This window comes from Conger conger, chromosome 12 (assembly GCF_963514075.1).
Source record: "Conger conger chromosome 12, fConCon1.1, whole genome shotgun sequence".
Classification (NCBI taxonomy): Eukaryota; Metazoa; Chordata; class Actinopteri; order Anguilliformes; family Congridae; genus Conger; species Conger conger.
This window is the reverse complement of record NC_083771.1, coordinates 3,769,788-3,786,817: the sequence shown is the minus strand read 5'-3', so window position 1 is coordinate 3,786,817 and position 17,030 is coordinate 3,769,788. Positions and strand designations below refer to the sequence as shown.

General features: G+C 45.3%; 1 protein-coding gene across 4 annotated transcripts in view; it reads right to left on the bottom strand.

Annotated features, from left to right (window-relative positions):
• The window catches only part of LOC133141643 (transcription factor 4-like), a 193,406-nt gene that overhangs the window by 93,282 nt on the left and 83,094 nt on the right, over window positions 1-17,030 (bottom strand). For all 4 annotated transcript variants that reach the window (XM_061262212.1, XM_061262211.1, XM_061262213.1 and 1 more), the window contains one exon: window positions 15,110-15,171. In XM_061262212.1, coding sequence (XP_061118196.1) covers window positions 15,110-15,171 — 62 coding nt within the window. The remainder of the gene's footprint in view (window positions 1-15,109; window positions 15,172-17,030) is intronic.

The following is a 17,030-nucleotide window of genomic DNA, read 5'->3' as shown; positions in this document are numbered from 1 at the left end:
GATAGGGAGGAAGTAGAAAATTGAGACTCCCAAACTTTATCGATAGCTGAAGTTAACTTTCTAGCGACCCAACTAATTAGTGTGGTTGATAAAGTACAGAAAAGTGTTTTCCCTAATCGAAATTCTAATCACTGAGCCTCTCACAACAGACTTAGTAATGCTTCACTAGAACCCCATTGACATGCAAAATATCCTAAATAGGCCAATTACAACTCTGCTCCAGGTCCCTGGTCAGCCTACTGCATACTGTGGGATCCCCAGCCTTTCACATGATAAAACAAAAGGCTCCTTGTCTTAAATAAAGTCAGTCAACCCTCCCCCCCATATATTAAAGACTTTTTCGGGGGGCTGAAGTAAGGACTAAAGGGGTCTGCTAAAACAAAAGTGGCACATTGTTTATCAAGCGCTTTTTCAGGACCACGTCGCCCAGGCAACTGCGGGTAATAAAATTCTCATGCCGTTTCTCTCGCCCAATTTCAGAGCTGACTGGCTGTACCCAGCTGGCAGCCACAGGAAATATTAACAAAGATAAATGACGGGCACCTGAACGGCGAGAACACACCCCATGAAGGATTAAGACTCCAGCGCTGGCATTAATAACAGTGGTATGCCTACTTGGGCACCAAATGATGATTACAAAATGAGCAGACATTAACGTAATGGCGATAATGCAAAGCCCACCAAAAAAAAAAAAAAAAAAAGTGCAGAGGGGGAAAAAAAACAAAAAACAAAAAACAAAAAACAAAAAAGAAAAACCCGGATTAATTAAAAGTCATCCCTCCTGCTAGTAAGTTCTTTGACTCAACTTGATGAAAGTATCCCTGGATGGCAGCGAAAAAGAAATTTCCTGAAGAGATCAGGCTTTACAGAACTTTCTGAGGATTTGGAAGATGAGAGAAATCCCTTGAATCGATTGAACTCTTTAAAGGCGCTCCGAAATTAGTGATGGAGCGAAGGTACCGTTACAACATCGACACGCCTCGATCTCAATGTCACCCGGTTACGGCCCGACGCTGGTGCAGGACCGGTTAGCAGGGAGCTAAGGAGGAGAGTTAGGCACCGGATCACCCCCTTTCAGCCTCCAGGACGGACCTGGACCTCTGATTTAAAGACTCGGCTCGGGGGGAATTCACACACTGTGTGGTGGAACCTGCTCAGTTTCTGGGAGAGGGATAGAGGAGTCGGTTGTTAGCAGGTGGCAGGGCCCTGTTAGTCCAGATTCAGACAAATTCACACTGTAGGTGTTAGCACCTCACTATACACTATACACAAACACCCGAAGCGCAGGTGAGCGGGAAGCCACTGATCCAGCTAAACAGCTGTCATATAATTACGAGGCCGTAATTGTACCCAGTCCTTTTTGGTGAACAAGATTTTTATAAATTGAGTAAATGAGATTGGTGCCGGTCTATGATATTTTACTTACCACCTGGACCATCTTTTCCCTCTCAGACAAAGAGGGGCATGTGCATGCCTTTTATCGCCTTTGGTCCAGCCTGGAGTTTCAGTGAAGCACTCACCCTTTTTATATGTTTTATATAACATACTATTCCTCTTCTGAAAAGCCAACATATTCCGTTTATTATTACAAGAAAAGGTTGCATGATAATTTAGCGCTTAATGATCTAGGTTACATGGAGGGAATAAGGGCAGCAACCAAAAAAAGGTGTGTGAACAAAAACACCTCAGTAGAAAGAGAAGGCAGTGTTAACTTCTCACTGCAGTCAGCGGGAAACCAGCGAGACGACCAGACAGACTTCTTCTGGAGGACTGACACTGCCAGCAGGTCAAAGGTCATGCAGCGCTCTAATGCCCATGAAGTCAACAGGGAGGCCTCAGAATTTCACTCAGAACATCTGAGCCAGAAATTACCCTCCACACAGACCCACAAAAGTCTGACCTCGGAAAAGAAAAAGAACAGATGAAGACCTCACCAATGACACAGTTCTGCCATCCCGAACAAGCGTGCATGAACTCCTGTTCCCCACTCTGTCTGCGCGTATAGCATAAGCATTAGCAGAAGCCGTGAGAAGCTGGTCGGACTTACCCTGCACATGTTGGACTAAAGCAAGCCCCCCCCCGCCCCCCGCCAACCCCCCCAAAAATCCCCAGCTCGGGAGGCTGGAGGAAATTGATGGCATCTGGGCATTCTCTCCAGTCACGCAAGGGTGGGAGGGTGGGGGTAGGGGCCAGGGGGGCATACAGGAAGGAGTCATTAATTACGAGGAAGTGCTGGCGCTGCACGCCACACCTGTACGCCGGCTCCAGCTGACTCGCGCACCGAGCAACAGAAATATCCCGGCGAGCGAGAAACCCGACCCTCCGCACCCGAGCGCTAACTCAAACCAGCGGCCGGCCGCTGCTCCCGCCGCTGCTCCCGCCGCTGCTCCCGCCGCTGCTCCTGCCGCTGCCACGGCCGGCCCGGCACCAGTTAATCTTCCCAGAGGCGGCGCCCGGGAGAGGAGGGAGGGCCGGGGACCGCCCGGCGGAAAAACCACGCGGAGGTGCGCACTCTGCACGGACCCAGGGTGGTCCGAGCGGAACCCCGGCGGGGGTCGCGTGAACCCCCGGGTCATCGCAACAGCAACAGCCGAAAACATATTCATCAACACGCCGCGGCGCCCGGCAAAATAAAGCCGACAGACTCTGTGAAGTATTACCGCAAGCTCCCACTGCCGGGGCGCCTCGGTGCCAATTCTCCTGTCAGTCACTGGCTTTGTCATTCCAGTCAGGCAGCCAAACACAAAAATAGCCAAATTAAAACTAGACGTAGATATACCCAAGCCCCGGGGGTCTTTTGACCAGAACATTCCTTCAGCATGGAAGCAATGAAACTATACACTAATGCAATTCAGTGTATTAATGTTAATTAGTGGTCACAGTTCATCAAGGAAATAAGCAAACACAAGACACTTCTTGGAGGGAAAAAAAAAAATCCAAATATTCGCAAGCAGTCTGGAGTGAGAACTGATTCAACCGCAATACTGAAAACAATATATCAAACAACAGCTATGCTGTCTCATTACAAAGTTTTACAGATATTGTTTTGCTGGTAATAATAACACAAACAACAACAAGCACAAAAGGATATTAGGATAATTAGTAGGCAGTCATTACAGCAGAATGGCATTAATGGCTACACTGAGATATACACTCACTGAGCACTTTATTAGGTATACCGGTACACCAGCTTGTTAATGCAAATATTTAATCACCCAATCATGTGGCAGCAACTAAATGAATACAAGCATGCTGACATGGTCAAGAGGTTCAGCTGTTTTCCAGACTAAATGTCAGAATGGGGAAGAAAGGGTGGTTTTAGTATCTCAGAAACTGGGTTTTTCTACACACAACAGTTTGCACAGAATGGTGCGAAAAAGAAAACACATCCAGTGAGCAGCAGACGTCAGAGGAGAAGAGCCAGATGGGTCAAAGCCGACAGTGATGAAAATAACCACACATTACAACAGTGGTATGCAGAGGAGCATCTCTGAACACACATTGTATGAAACTTCTTAAAGAGGATAGGCTACAAAAGCAGAAAATAATAAGTTAAAAAATGGTCTAATAAATACCTAATAAAGTGCTCACTGAGTGTAGTTACAGGAAGATAAAAGTAATTAAAACAAAGAAACACAGATAGTATGAACTACCAGTAAAACAATTGCATGTTTTTAAACTAGCAATGCAGTCATGGCACTTGAATTAATCCAACATTATACCAAAGTTATAATTATAAAATTAAAGGATACTGTGTACACAGACACAAAATAAAGTAGCAAGCAAGCTATGAAGTGGGTGCTCTGGGCAGGTGGTTACTGCTCACCACATAATATATCGCAAAGTTCACTGCACAGTACACACTACCTTTAAGGTAAATATGATACTAAGATACTACCCTAAATTTACCATACAACTGTGCTACTGGGAGTCTGTAGGCTAACTGTATCAGTGTTCAACGTCTTGTAAACAGGAAAGCAAACTAAAACCTGCGCTGCAAGGCTGGGGGACTTGGGACAAGGGACAAGTGGGGACTAGGGACAAGGGACAAGGGCCAGCCATAACAGCGAAACCAGAGTGGCCGGACTAGAGTGGCACTCGGCGAGACCGACAGCGTCGTTTCATAAACACCGCCAATCAAAGGAGCGGAAGCCGCTCGTAAAGACAGCAGCCCGCAGAAACCGGACACAAGGAGCAAACAGGAACAGGGGGGGGGGGTGTTTGAGGGTTTCGGCGAGTGGGACGGCGGTGGTCGTGGGGCCGGGGGAGAGGCGGCTGGCGTGCGGGGTTCGGGGTTCGGGTTCGGCGTCGGCGTGGCGACGGGCGGGCGACAGCTCCACCCCACGCGCGTCAGGGAGACGGATCCTGACAGCCCCGCCGCCACGCATCCGCACACAGCTGCTCCCCCGCAGAGGGACGGCCCGCTGTTCGATGTGGGAAAGGGTTAACGCCCGCACGCCCAGGCCGCTTTCATCCCCCATCTCCGCGTTCCTCCGCTGACTGGAGAAACGCCGGAACCTCTCTGTTTTACAGGCAGGGCTGGGACCCCCGCGGACCCCCAGAACCGCTAAACCGCAAGCCTCATCTGCCCGAAAACGGAGCTACAGCAAAAACTAAATAATAATAAAATCATATGAACAGGACTGGGAATCAACAGCATTATGTACAGTATCTGCGCTAATGAAAAGTTATGAAAAGTGTGACTAATAACATTTCACACAAGTTCTAAAACACACATTCTAAAACAAAAAACTTGGGAAGCGTCTACACACATCCCGGAAAACAAATAAAAACGGACCGGAAAGACGTTGTATATGTGTGTTATTATTCGAAAAATAAAATAATCCGCCGATTTGTGATGGCAGATGTGTCTAAATTATCGTGGGCCGTCTCCTGGGAAGGCATACAGTAGATCCTCAAAGTGGAAAACAGCTGTTGGAAATGAACATCGCACCACACACATGTTGTTGGAGGAAATAAGAAGGAGCCCTGTGGCCGTCGTAAGCTGCAGAAACAGGCTCAGCTGCTGAAGCAGCCTCGCTTGGCACAAGCAGAGATATTATGATTGAGAGTTTGAAATAATTACAGTCACAATCAACTTCCAAAAAAGCACGAATGCGGTCTACCTCGGTGTACCTCCGAGTCGTGGCACAAAGTATATAATCCATTTCATTGCAGACAATTGAAAAATTGTAAATATACTTGCTGCATACATGTAAAATATCCCACTACATAACTTTTTTGCATAGTTAAGCCCCTTCTATATTGCCAAACAACAGAAATTAGAGAGTATAAAATATGATTTTGATCACGGACTACTTAAACATTTATTTATGAATAACACACACACACAGCCGCGCTGAAGCCCTAAACAAACGGCTACATGTCGCACAGATACGCGCATATTGCCGAGGTTACGCCACGGTCGTCATATCACTCGAGCTGAAGGACCAGCATCCTTGCCCACTGGTCCCCTGTGTCCCACAGCGGCTGAGGAAGTTTGAGTTTGCGTTTTTTAATATGTCACAAGGCCTTAACAACTCTGTGGTCATCGCAACACCCTCCCCCCGCCCCCCATTGGCTGGTGACATGGTCGGGGGAGAACAGGCTGCACTTTGACACCATACAGGATCACACTGTCGCGCTGCTGATTGGACAGGGCATGAAGGCACAGTGTTAGTTACTGTACTGCAATATGAAACCCAGTAGATTTACAATTACTTTCTTACTAATGGGGGTGATATTAGTTCAGGAGGTAAGAGCGATCGTCTGGCTGCTAGTTGCAGGTTCGATCCTCCACCCTCGGTGTGACAAAGTGTCCCTGAGCAAGACACCAAACCCCTAAATGCTCCTGGCAAGCTGATGGTGCCTTGCATGGTAACCTATTGTCGTTCATATGTGTGTGTATGAATGGTTGAATGAGAGGCATCAATTGTAAAGCGCTTTGGATAAAAGCGCTATAAAAAATGCAGTCAATCTACCATTTGACTGTCTTCAAATAGCTTTTGATCTGTAATTTTAATGCATGTATAAATTTCATGAGTCATATATGAAACCAAATTACATAATAATAACAATAATTAAAACATTTCTGTTCAGTCACTGCTCATTTTCTGTCACAAACTGAAGCAAGTGCTAAGTCAAAAATAATGAAGTTTAGACAGTTTAGGGCAGACCCGTTTAGTGCTTGATGTTTCTGAAGAATTCCTTGCTACTCCATCATGTTGACAGTCTTCCGTATGTCTATGAAAATGTAATCCCACACACGCGACTACTTCTCCGCGAAACACACCCAACTGATTCAGAAAGCAGATGCTTCTGCCATTCTATTACGTGCTTTGCTGGGGAATCACTACCATTTGTGGGATTGCTTTTTGTAACGGCAACAACAACAACAAAAAGTGGATTCATCACAGAAGCAGCTTCCTCCTGAGCCGATAACTAGCTAGTTGAGCGCGGACATTTATAGGAGACTCTGCGTGATTAATACCTCCAATTAGTTACCGAGCGAAAGAGGGGAAACCTTGCTGGAGACACTTCCTGGAACAGCAGGTGAACCAGGAAGTGGAGCCTTCGGGCTTGTCGTCGGCGTTCACAGAACCCCAGCTCGCATCCTCGCGCACGCGTTTTACACCACAGCTTTTAACACTTCGACATGAAACGAGTGGCAATTAACACTTTAATATGAAACCAGAAAGCCTCTAAATCATACATCACAATATACGCCAAGCATAACAATAACATAACCAACAACCATTGAAACAAACAAAAGAACTGTTTAGCGTACCAGAAAACTGCCACTTTAGATGCCACTTATGTTGTACTCGAGAGAATGACACCAAAGCCATATCATTTTGTCGTGTTTTTTCTTTAATAACAGTTTTAAAGTAAAGTACAAAATTAGCACTGTTCTTTAGCCTTTCTTCCCATGTTAAACTCCGCACCGCTTCTTCAAAAGGTCAAAGTGAGCTTGTGTAGATTCAAGCATGACTCAGATTAGAGCCATATTCGCCTGTCTTTCTTTTGTTGTTTCTTGATAGCCTGAACAAACTGCCTAAAATTGCCATTCACACATTAAAAGTAAAAGTTTTAAATTGTAAATGCAGGTTTCCGTAAATTCCCTCCACCATCTTGAAAATATATTTTCTGAGCCAATGTATAATTACAGGTCTGTTTGGAAAATCTGACCAAGCGCTTGAGAGTTTAATTTCTCATTTAGTTGGAGTAAATTTTCACAGTGCACACAAATATACACAAATGGCCACAACCTATAAGCCATTACAGTACCAGTCAGTAAGCCGTTATAAAAACGAAAACCTCACACCTCACAAAACAGGACAATGTAGTGTGCAAGGGCGACTACATTGGGCCTGCATTTCCTCGTCCAACCCGAAGCATTGCGGATGCAGCGACAGGATGTGGGGAGCGCTCCCTGGGCTCGCCGCCCGCCTGCCCACCCACCCCGCCACCCCCCCACCCCCCCGCCACCCCTCGCCTTGACCACCGCTGGCCTCCTCACCGACGGCATTTCAACAATGCGTCCACCGCGCCGGAGTGGCCATAAACGTCTCCGCTGTTGACACACGACGGACGCCCTTTAGCACGCGAGCTGCCCTCTTCACATCACAGTGCATACTGAGCGGCTGTAAACTCAAATGCCACCTATGTCTCTAAACATCAAAGGTACAGCCAGGCTTCCCAAGTACGATTTTTGTGTTAAAACATTGTTACAAGACCATTGTAAATCCCTTCCTATCATTGAAAAAGGCTCACTGACATGTTGACTCACCCTCTGCCTGTGTTTATAATCCTTAAATTCTGGTTTCAAAATATGCAGTTGACGAGCCGGCACTCTGTACCAAAACATTGTGTAGCTGTACAATAATTCAAGCTCATTGGTCCGAAATTGGTTCTAATTGCCACAGCCAGTGGCGTTTCAACGTCAGCGCGTTCACAGAGAAGGGCCCTACAACAGTGTTGTGGTTTGTTGCTGCTATTCCTCTCTTGACCGTTAGAAGTCCGAAATGACCTATTGTACCTTTAAGGATGTTAGTTCATGTATTCTGCTCTTATAAAAGGAAATGAATGTCTTAAAAATAAAAATAAAAATAAGATACATATATCCCTGCCTCAGACTGCTGTGTTTGAGGACATATTTCGACGGTCTTGCGGGAACGTTACGATGCGGCCGTTCCCCTCACGCCTCTTCCCGGCTACCGTGCAGCCGTCAGAGCGCACCCGGAAATATCGGGGAAAAGGCTAAAATAAGCCTGTAACAGGCCCCGTGTAATGCTATATTAAGATATCAAAGCAGGTGGAGAGCCCTAATAAAATATTGATCTGATAAAAAAAAGAAGAGGTAAAGTGGAAGGCTTTGCAGGCAGGGCTGCCACCGCATGAATGTTTGATCAACGCAGGCGCTGTTCCCACGAGGGCCGGCAGCGGCTGTTTCTTGCCAACGTGCTGATTACAAAGAAGGGCCCTCTTAATGAAAGCTGAAAAGCAGGGCTTTAACTTTCCAAATCCTGCCCATGTGGTGTTGACGCTAAATAGCCCACAGCCCACTGCGAGCCCGGGCGAGGGAACGGAGGTGCATTCCGGTTCATAATTCCCCGTCTTGGGAAGAGGGGAACGCTGCTCCGAAGAACAAGAGATAAAATGGCTCCCGCCGTAGCATTTCGGGTGAGTTGTGGCAAACGAGTGGCGTTAAGCGATCAAAATGGGTGCCCTCGTGCCCACGCCATAGCTGGGTGTTTCAACATTTCGCTTGCAAGAAGTTACCATAATTTCTGCGTAAAATAAGACCGCTGTTGTAATGTACAAACACAACACGAAAATGAAAATGGTGTCACATATAAATGAAGACGTATGCAACGTTCTGTAGGGATCTGTAGGTTATTAACATTTAACTGGAATCTAATTACGTATAGTACTTTCATAATCACTCAGAAGAACAAATAAATATTAAATCTCAGCAAGATGGTAGATTTGACCTCCCTGACAATGAAGTACACTCTCTCCATTTCTCCTCAGACATGCCTTAAATGTATACACACTTATGTGTATCCACCAAATTGTAAACATACCATTAACAATGCAAAATGATTCAGTTCATGTGTGTGTGCACGCATGTGTGTATGTGTGCGTGCACACATGTGTGTCTGTGTGTGTGTGTGCGCTCATGTGTGTACACGCGTGTGTGCCTGTCTGCAAGCATGATGGCCGATTAGCCACATTTAAACCTTAACGTGCTCATTTGTGAAAATTGGAAATCACTCAGCCCTGGATTAGAACTTTTGTTCGAAACAGTGACAGAAAATACAATAGAGAAAAAAAGAAAGAGAAAAATGAATTGAAATGCAGGGATTTAAACCACTCAAAGACAGCCCTCCTTAAATGACACAGGAATGAAAAAAAGAGAAATAGAACGACGTCAACTGAGACTACCTGCCAAAACCTGAAAAACACAGGCCCTGCCAACTCGACGACAGGGAGACAGAGAACGAGGAAGAGGGTTGGCTTAGTGTGAGAACACAACACACCATCCTCAGCCAAGGTTCCCTCTGCTATTCCGAGGCTTGAATGAAATGCAATCTCACTGTGATCTCCGACGCGTCGAGCGCCAAACCTTTACATAAAAATCCACATATAGTGGCACGGAGTGGGCCCCGCGCGCAGAGTTGGGAGTATGACGTCGGAAGCGAGCCCTCCGCCGCGTTTCTTCACTGGCAGGAGAGGAGATGATGTAGCGTTTGACACCGGGACCAGGCTCCGCCGGGGCGGGAGCAACGGGCGGTTTCTCGGGGCAACGGCGGGCGTGTGCGCACGCTGGGAGTGTGTTTTTCTCCGCTCTTCCCACACACACACTCACACACACACACGGACGGCTCCTCTCGCACACACACGGACCGGACTGCTCCTCTCACACACACACACACACACACACACACACACACACACACACACACACGGACGGCTCCTCTTGCACACACACACGAACCGGACCGCTCCTCTCACACACACACACACACACACACACACACACACACACACACACGGACAGCTCCTCTCGCACACACACACACACACACACACACACACACACGGAAGGCTCCTCTCGCGCACACACACACGGACCGGACCGCTCCCCTCACACACACACACACACACACACACGGACGGCTCCTCTCGCACACACACACACACACAGACCGCTCCTCCACACACACACACTCCGCACACTTGCCCGGTCGTAGGCCACCCTCGGCTCTCGGCCAATAACAATTCAAGTACAAAATGAAGAATAAATCATTGACACCGGCGTTTTTCGGCGCCACCAAACAGTGCAAAGGAAGCAGCCGGTCCAACCGCTATGACTTCCTCGGACCGAGCCCAGAATCAAAACGGCCGGAGCCGCACAGCGCCGCGGTCCGTTTCTCCCGTCCGCTGTGAAACCCTGCGGTCCGTACGGACGGCCTGCTCCAGCGATCCCCGCCGCTCTCAAGAAACCTGACCGCTTGAAAGGGATCAGCTGGCCGAAAGTGGGCTCGCCACTACCTTCACGCATAATTCCCAGTTTTGGCAGCTTCCGTTTTTTGGGGGGATTAGACCTGGCTTCCCTGGCCTTCCACGCTGCCCTGTTGCCTTGGCGACGGTGAATTCACACCGCAGCTTCAGAGTACGGGTCCCCTCTCCCCCGCCGCCGGCCCGGCCCGGTCTCAGCGCCGAGCGGCTCGCTCCAGAGGCCCTCCTGAAGGTCGCGCAGAGGTCGAGAGCCGAAGGAAATAAATCTCAATTTTAAGTTAAGAACCGCCCCTTCATACTTGAGTCGAGCTGCCGAGCTCTTTGACACAAAACGCAATGACATTTCAGGGTCATGCTGGTGCATGATGGGCGATGACGCAACATACGTGCGCTGCAAAGGCAACAGATTAGATACACGGCTAATGCTGTGAATTAATTAGGGAAATTGTCACTCAAAAAGTAGCCTGATCATAGCGATTACAATAACTTTCATGTATTGCTTATTTTAACTTTCCTGAGCCAAAGTCAACTATATAGCTATACAGAGATTTAATAGCTCTCTAGACACCACTAAATAATAAAATAAGCAAGCTAAAATACCTTGCTTTCAAAAGTAATTTTTTTGCTTCATAACTTGACGTTTGTGCTCATCTACCATCTTCCATGAACGTGGAAATTTGGTGCAGCAATAATACAAATGAGGCATGCATCGGCATCAGCCAAAAATCCTGCAGTCAAATATGGACTATGGATATCGGCCCCAGAATTCCCATCCCGACCACCCGGTTCCTTCACAAACGGCCTGTGGAATCACCTGTACCCGCACCTGCCAGATGCCACACTCTGGCAGCGGAGACAGGCATGTCCAGAGCGAGAGATGTGCGTTCGACCGGTGTTGGAGAAGGATGAAGAGACGAGCAGGAGCACAGTTTGAGAAACGATGTGAGAGGACTGAAAAGAGGAGAGGACCGGGGCTGGGAACAGCGGCAGAGGCGGGAGGGCGGGCTGAAGGATGGAAGAGCTCAGAACGCAGGAGGACTGGCTCGCAAGGCTCCCAGATCCCCCCCCCCGCAGGACCTCAGCAGCAAGGCGACGGCGTTTTACTTTTCTTCTGTTTTTTTACCCCTTTCTTTTTAAAATCACACCCCGTGTTGTTGTCAATCACACACATCTTTGACGGCTTTGTCATGTCAGCTGTCAAAAAAGATTAATTTCAAAGGCAGATAATTTTTCATAAATGACAAGACCCCTTGGCCTTCAAACTTCATCTTGTAAAAACGAAAGGGGGGGGGGGCTCTCCATGGCTTTTTTTAGTGACATGCAAAATAAAAGTTCTCTCTTAGACTCCTTTTATAAAATACACCACTGTGTTTGGGCCACCTCAGAGCAACACAGCCTTTATGAAGAAGAGTGTGTAAAACTGTGGGAAGGTGATGTTGACAACTGTTATTTCGAGCACTGAGAGTAGATACTGAGACAGGGTACCAGGCTACAGAAACAATGCAAGGTACCCAGAAGAATGAGGATTTCATATAGTTAAAATATAGATATATAATATAAATAAAATATAGAATAAGTATATATTTACATGATAATCCAGACATAATACAGACATTGCCACTCATGTATGTTGCTACTATTGATTTATTCTGCAACCTCACAGCCCAGAGCCAATGTAAGTGGCAATGCTACAGATCCCTGCAGCAGCAGCTGTGGCCATGGCTGAGGCCCACTCAGTAATTTCCACACAATCTTTGCTTGCTCTTCAATGAAATCTAAGGGGATGGCGACTAAGTACCTCAGTGGACCGTGGTACTCACAGTTTTTAACATCTGGCGTCTTGGTAACCTGGCGAACAACTTTGTGGGTAACTGTTGCAGTTTGCATAAGGCGACTGTGATAATGTCATCTGAGATAGTTAGACATGGTTTACTTGGCAAATCCTTAGCTAACTATTCTTTTCGATATCCTACCTGATGAATGAGCGATGAGTTTGTTTCCATGGTGATGATCTGAGCAAGACTCCAAAACATCCGTTATTAAAAATAAAGAAGAAGAATGAAATGCAGAAGATGGAAGAGGAACAAGGAAGTAGTGTTGGTCCAAAAGTTATTTTTGAACCTGCGCTTCAAGTGTGTTTACAATCTATGCATTGCAGATCTTTTCCACTCCAGTCTATTTTCCCCGAGTGTGAGTGTGGAGAAAGAAGTCTACATGTCTGCAAATGTTGATAAAATGTGCACAATTTCATAATAATAAATACATGCCCATGCTACTAAACTGCCTAATTGGGGAGAATTGGCTATATCTGATTATATATATCTGAGTATTGTGATTTAATCTTTGTATTGATACTCAAGGGACATCAGGAGAAGTCTCCACCACTGCTTAGTGATTAAAATAGTTTGTATAAAATTGTATTTATCATTTATTTATCATGATGTGAAGAAGCTGCGTGTTAATTTCCGACTGATTACTCAGATCGTCGGCATGTTTGTCAATCACTGAAAATGAAAGAAAACAGGTTAAGATCGATGATTAGATTAAAGGAAAGTTTTACGGCCCACCAATTTTGAGCCCGCAAGACGCTACTGCTTGTGACTATAACTGTTTTTCTTACTGTTACACACTAAATGATTTAATGTAGTCTTTAGGTTATCGGTATGTGTGAAGTTAACGACTCCTGTGAGGTTTGATTTTCCACCCACTCATACATGATTCTTTTGTTGTAAAACAAACATGTTCAAGGTTAGTGACATTCAAAACACTATTTTCATCCATAAAATATCACTCATTTTCGTTTTGCCATCTCCCGGAGCTCAGTGGTTGAAATACAGCCACTGGGAACTTGTAATTGCTTCTAAATCATTGCCTGAACTGCTCTTAGTATTGTTCCAGTTTCTCAAGCATGACCAAAGTCGTTCACTCATGAAAATCATGATGCGATGCACTTAAACAGAACCGCCATTCATCCACACAAACTTTTGGGGTGACGTCCACAAAAACACAACCGTTTACAGCGAGTTTCGACATGATGTCAGAAAACAGTATAAGCCATCAGTGTAATTACATAATGTGCTGACTTACCTGGTTCGGCCCTAATTTGCTGCAGGTAGTGTCAGGAGGAATAGGAAAATAATGAATGGGACCGGAAAAGTAAAATGGGAAAGGTGCCTGTATGACAAAGGCCTTGCGATTATAAAACTGCAATGCAGGTTGTTCTGCACAGCATTGCAAACCAAGGAAATAAGGACAGCGAGTGCCCTAGAACAACAGCGACCGAGCGAGCGACTCCGTGTCCTCACACACTGTTGTGCTCTGCTGGGATTTCTGCACTTGGAGGGCCAAAGATACAGCATATGAACAAAATCACCTGGGTATTAATGTTAGGATTTTCAGCCATGAAATGAAATACATATGTTAATACTATTCATTTTCAACTGACACCTGAAATAGGTTGTCACTACAGGTACTAACTAAACCACTTTTATTGAACCACCAAATGGTTTTATACAATACATAATTAACGGTTTGGGCATCCATTTGTACTGCACCCAATATGGTAAGCAAACAAGTTCAGACTAGTTTTTGCCAGAGGTGATGTTTTATCTAGCCTACATCTCTGCTATTTTGCTTGCCTTTGTAATTTGTGTTGCGTATCTATCAAAATACCTGCTTGTTATTTAGCAAGACAAACATATTATTCTTATTAGGTATGTTTATTATTATTACTACTATTATGAAGGGCCTAAAAAGAATAATATTTGAGACTGTATTTCTGTAAAAATGTCCAGTTTGGATACTGATGGAATTTATCATCTGTGTAGAATCTTGGACATAATTACAGCATTTCTGGCAAGGTAGCAAACTGTTCCTACTGCTTTTGCAAACAGTTACAGCCCTGCACAAATAGATGCTGTTTCAATGAACATGAATCAATGAGTGCACTATTTATAGAGTATTATCCAAACCAATACTGCATTACTGGTTTGGATAGACCTGAAAATAATAAGATTACAATTTGTAATATTCCCAAGCATAAGTTATGACCAGACCCAAACCAATAAATATATTTTTTAAAGTAAGTATGTTTGAAATACTTTCAATATTTGTCCATGGTCCATAAAGTAAAGAGAGGACCACATAACTGAATTAAGACTGGTAAGGCTGTCAGACCGTCACAGCAGAATAACTCTCACCTGTAGCCAGAGCTGGGACCACAAACACACTCGCCAAGTTTCTACTTCACATCTATGCGCTCCACCGTGAGGCATTGAAGCAAGCCTCTGTCATACCCACACCGGCCCGAAAGCCTTGCATTAAACTTTTACACTTAACGTAAAAACAGAAGAATCCCACACCGAATCGAGTCCCCCCGGCGACTCCTCTTTCGGCACGCGATTATTAGGGCAGTTCTTCAAACCCACAAAGCCCACAACGTACTCCGTGAAACAGCACAAACGAACCCCTGACTGCTCGCCTTTGCTGAGTCCACAGTGCAAACTGACCTGGAAAGTGTGGCACTCCTGCAATAAGGAAGCGCTAGTGCTGCTAATTAGGCTGCTCGCCCTGAGGCTCTGCTTACCTGGTGACACCCGTGTAAGCTGGATTCTCTTCCGTAGGCGTAGGATGCCCTCTCCCCTTTACCTGCGCGGGGGAAACGGAGAAGAACATGAGCTCAATGAAATATTTCACTTTTACGCCCCTGTTTTTTTAACACATTTTCATAGGATGACATTTTTGGCGGTGAGGGAGGGAAGTGGCTGAGATCTACAGGAACGGTGCTGATCTTACGTGCCGAAGAGGTGATGAAAAACGAGCCTCTGATCGAGTCTACCTTTCCAGTAAGGAAAAGGGCAAAGATGATTTTATCACCGCTACGACTTCAAAACACGACTAAGGAGACGTTGCGGTAATTCATCACAGTATCTAGGCCTGTCTGCGAGTTCGGGTCTTCAGGAACCCATCAGTACTGGCGCCACGATGATGCCTTTGAACAAAACCTGCCAGACAGAAGTGTAAGATCCAGGCTCAGAACGTAATATTCATCCCTGTTGTTTCGCCCCCAATCAGCTGGCTGACTTAATTGGTGGAAGAACCACAGGGCAGGACTTCCTGCCCCCTCTGCCCCCACCCACCCCTGGACTTTCCACTTCTGGTGCAGGACACCTACTTATGTGACCTGCTCCGTCAAAATTCATATTGACCCCAAAACATATTTAGAGTTTTAGAAACTAATAGGAAGAGAATGTAAGCTGTCTAATGATACCAAAGCTACCTCTCTACTCTGGATATCAAGGGAGTTGTGTCCCATTTCATTTTGTGTGCCACCAAACCATGTTTTTTTTTAAAAGCTTCATCGTAAGAGTTATGTGAGGCTGGGAGACTACAGACACTGGGCTAACGAAACTCCAGGGCTATAACTTGACATCTTATGTATAAACCCTTATAAACTATATTTTCACTCTGAACATTTAATCTTGACATTAAGACATACAGACCATGAAAGCAAATACATTAACATGTAGCCACAAACGCAGCTGATGTGGTTGTTTGTGACTGGTGAACGGTGACAAGCTGGCTAGCCTCCAAACAATGCACAACTCCAATGTTACTTTCACTTTGTTTCAAAAGCTTAGACAGTTTTTTTACTCTGAAGTTGGCATTAAAACATGCAGATTATGAAGCCAAGATATTGTTCTACAAAACAAAAGCCTAAAACAGCCAAAAATGAACATTTTTTACATAAACATCGATTTATGTGAAATTGGCTGTCGCAACTTATGACTGGCTATGATAGAATGGGTCACATACACCCCGTGTGTCTGTGTCATCACAAATTCACTTCAGTTATGGAGGCAACTAGCTACTTTCTAAAGGGACAAAAATCCCTATGATGATATAAAACAAATAACACATAAAAAGACAACATATTTTCAGAAAATGAATAATATCACATCAAACGAGGAAGAGCGTGAGGTACTGATAAATATAACTTGCAAAACCAACTGAATATGTTGTATAACACGGTAAAACACTGTAAAACTGTGTAAACACTGGCATGGGAGTGGATATCCACCACGCATCAAAGAATATCACACTTGAACACTTTTAATAAAATTCTGTAACCAAGAAAAACAAACTGAACTTCAACTTCCCACCTTGAATTTTACTATGTTGAACTACCACTGGCAGTCGACCAGATGTGTTTGCACCTTAGAAAAGATATTAATTTGCTGTTTTTTTCAATTTAGGGACATGATCACGGTAATGTAGTCTCTCGCAAAAAGCCACCTGCTACAAATGACTCATTCACCGTGATCAGAAACCAACTCTAATATTATCCCTGCAATACATTTCAGTATCAACAATGTATTTATAAGAAAGAGGTGATTTAAGCAGACCTCTGAATAGGGAAGCAGAGCTGGCAGATGCTCTTGAGGTCCTTGGGGTTGGCTAAGGTACACAACTGGGACTCAGAAGGATGGTGGTTCAAACCCCGATCC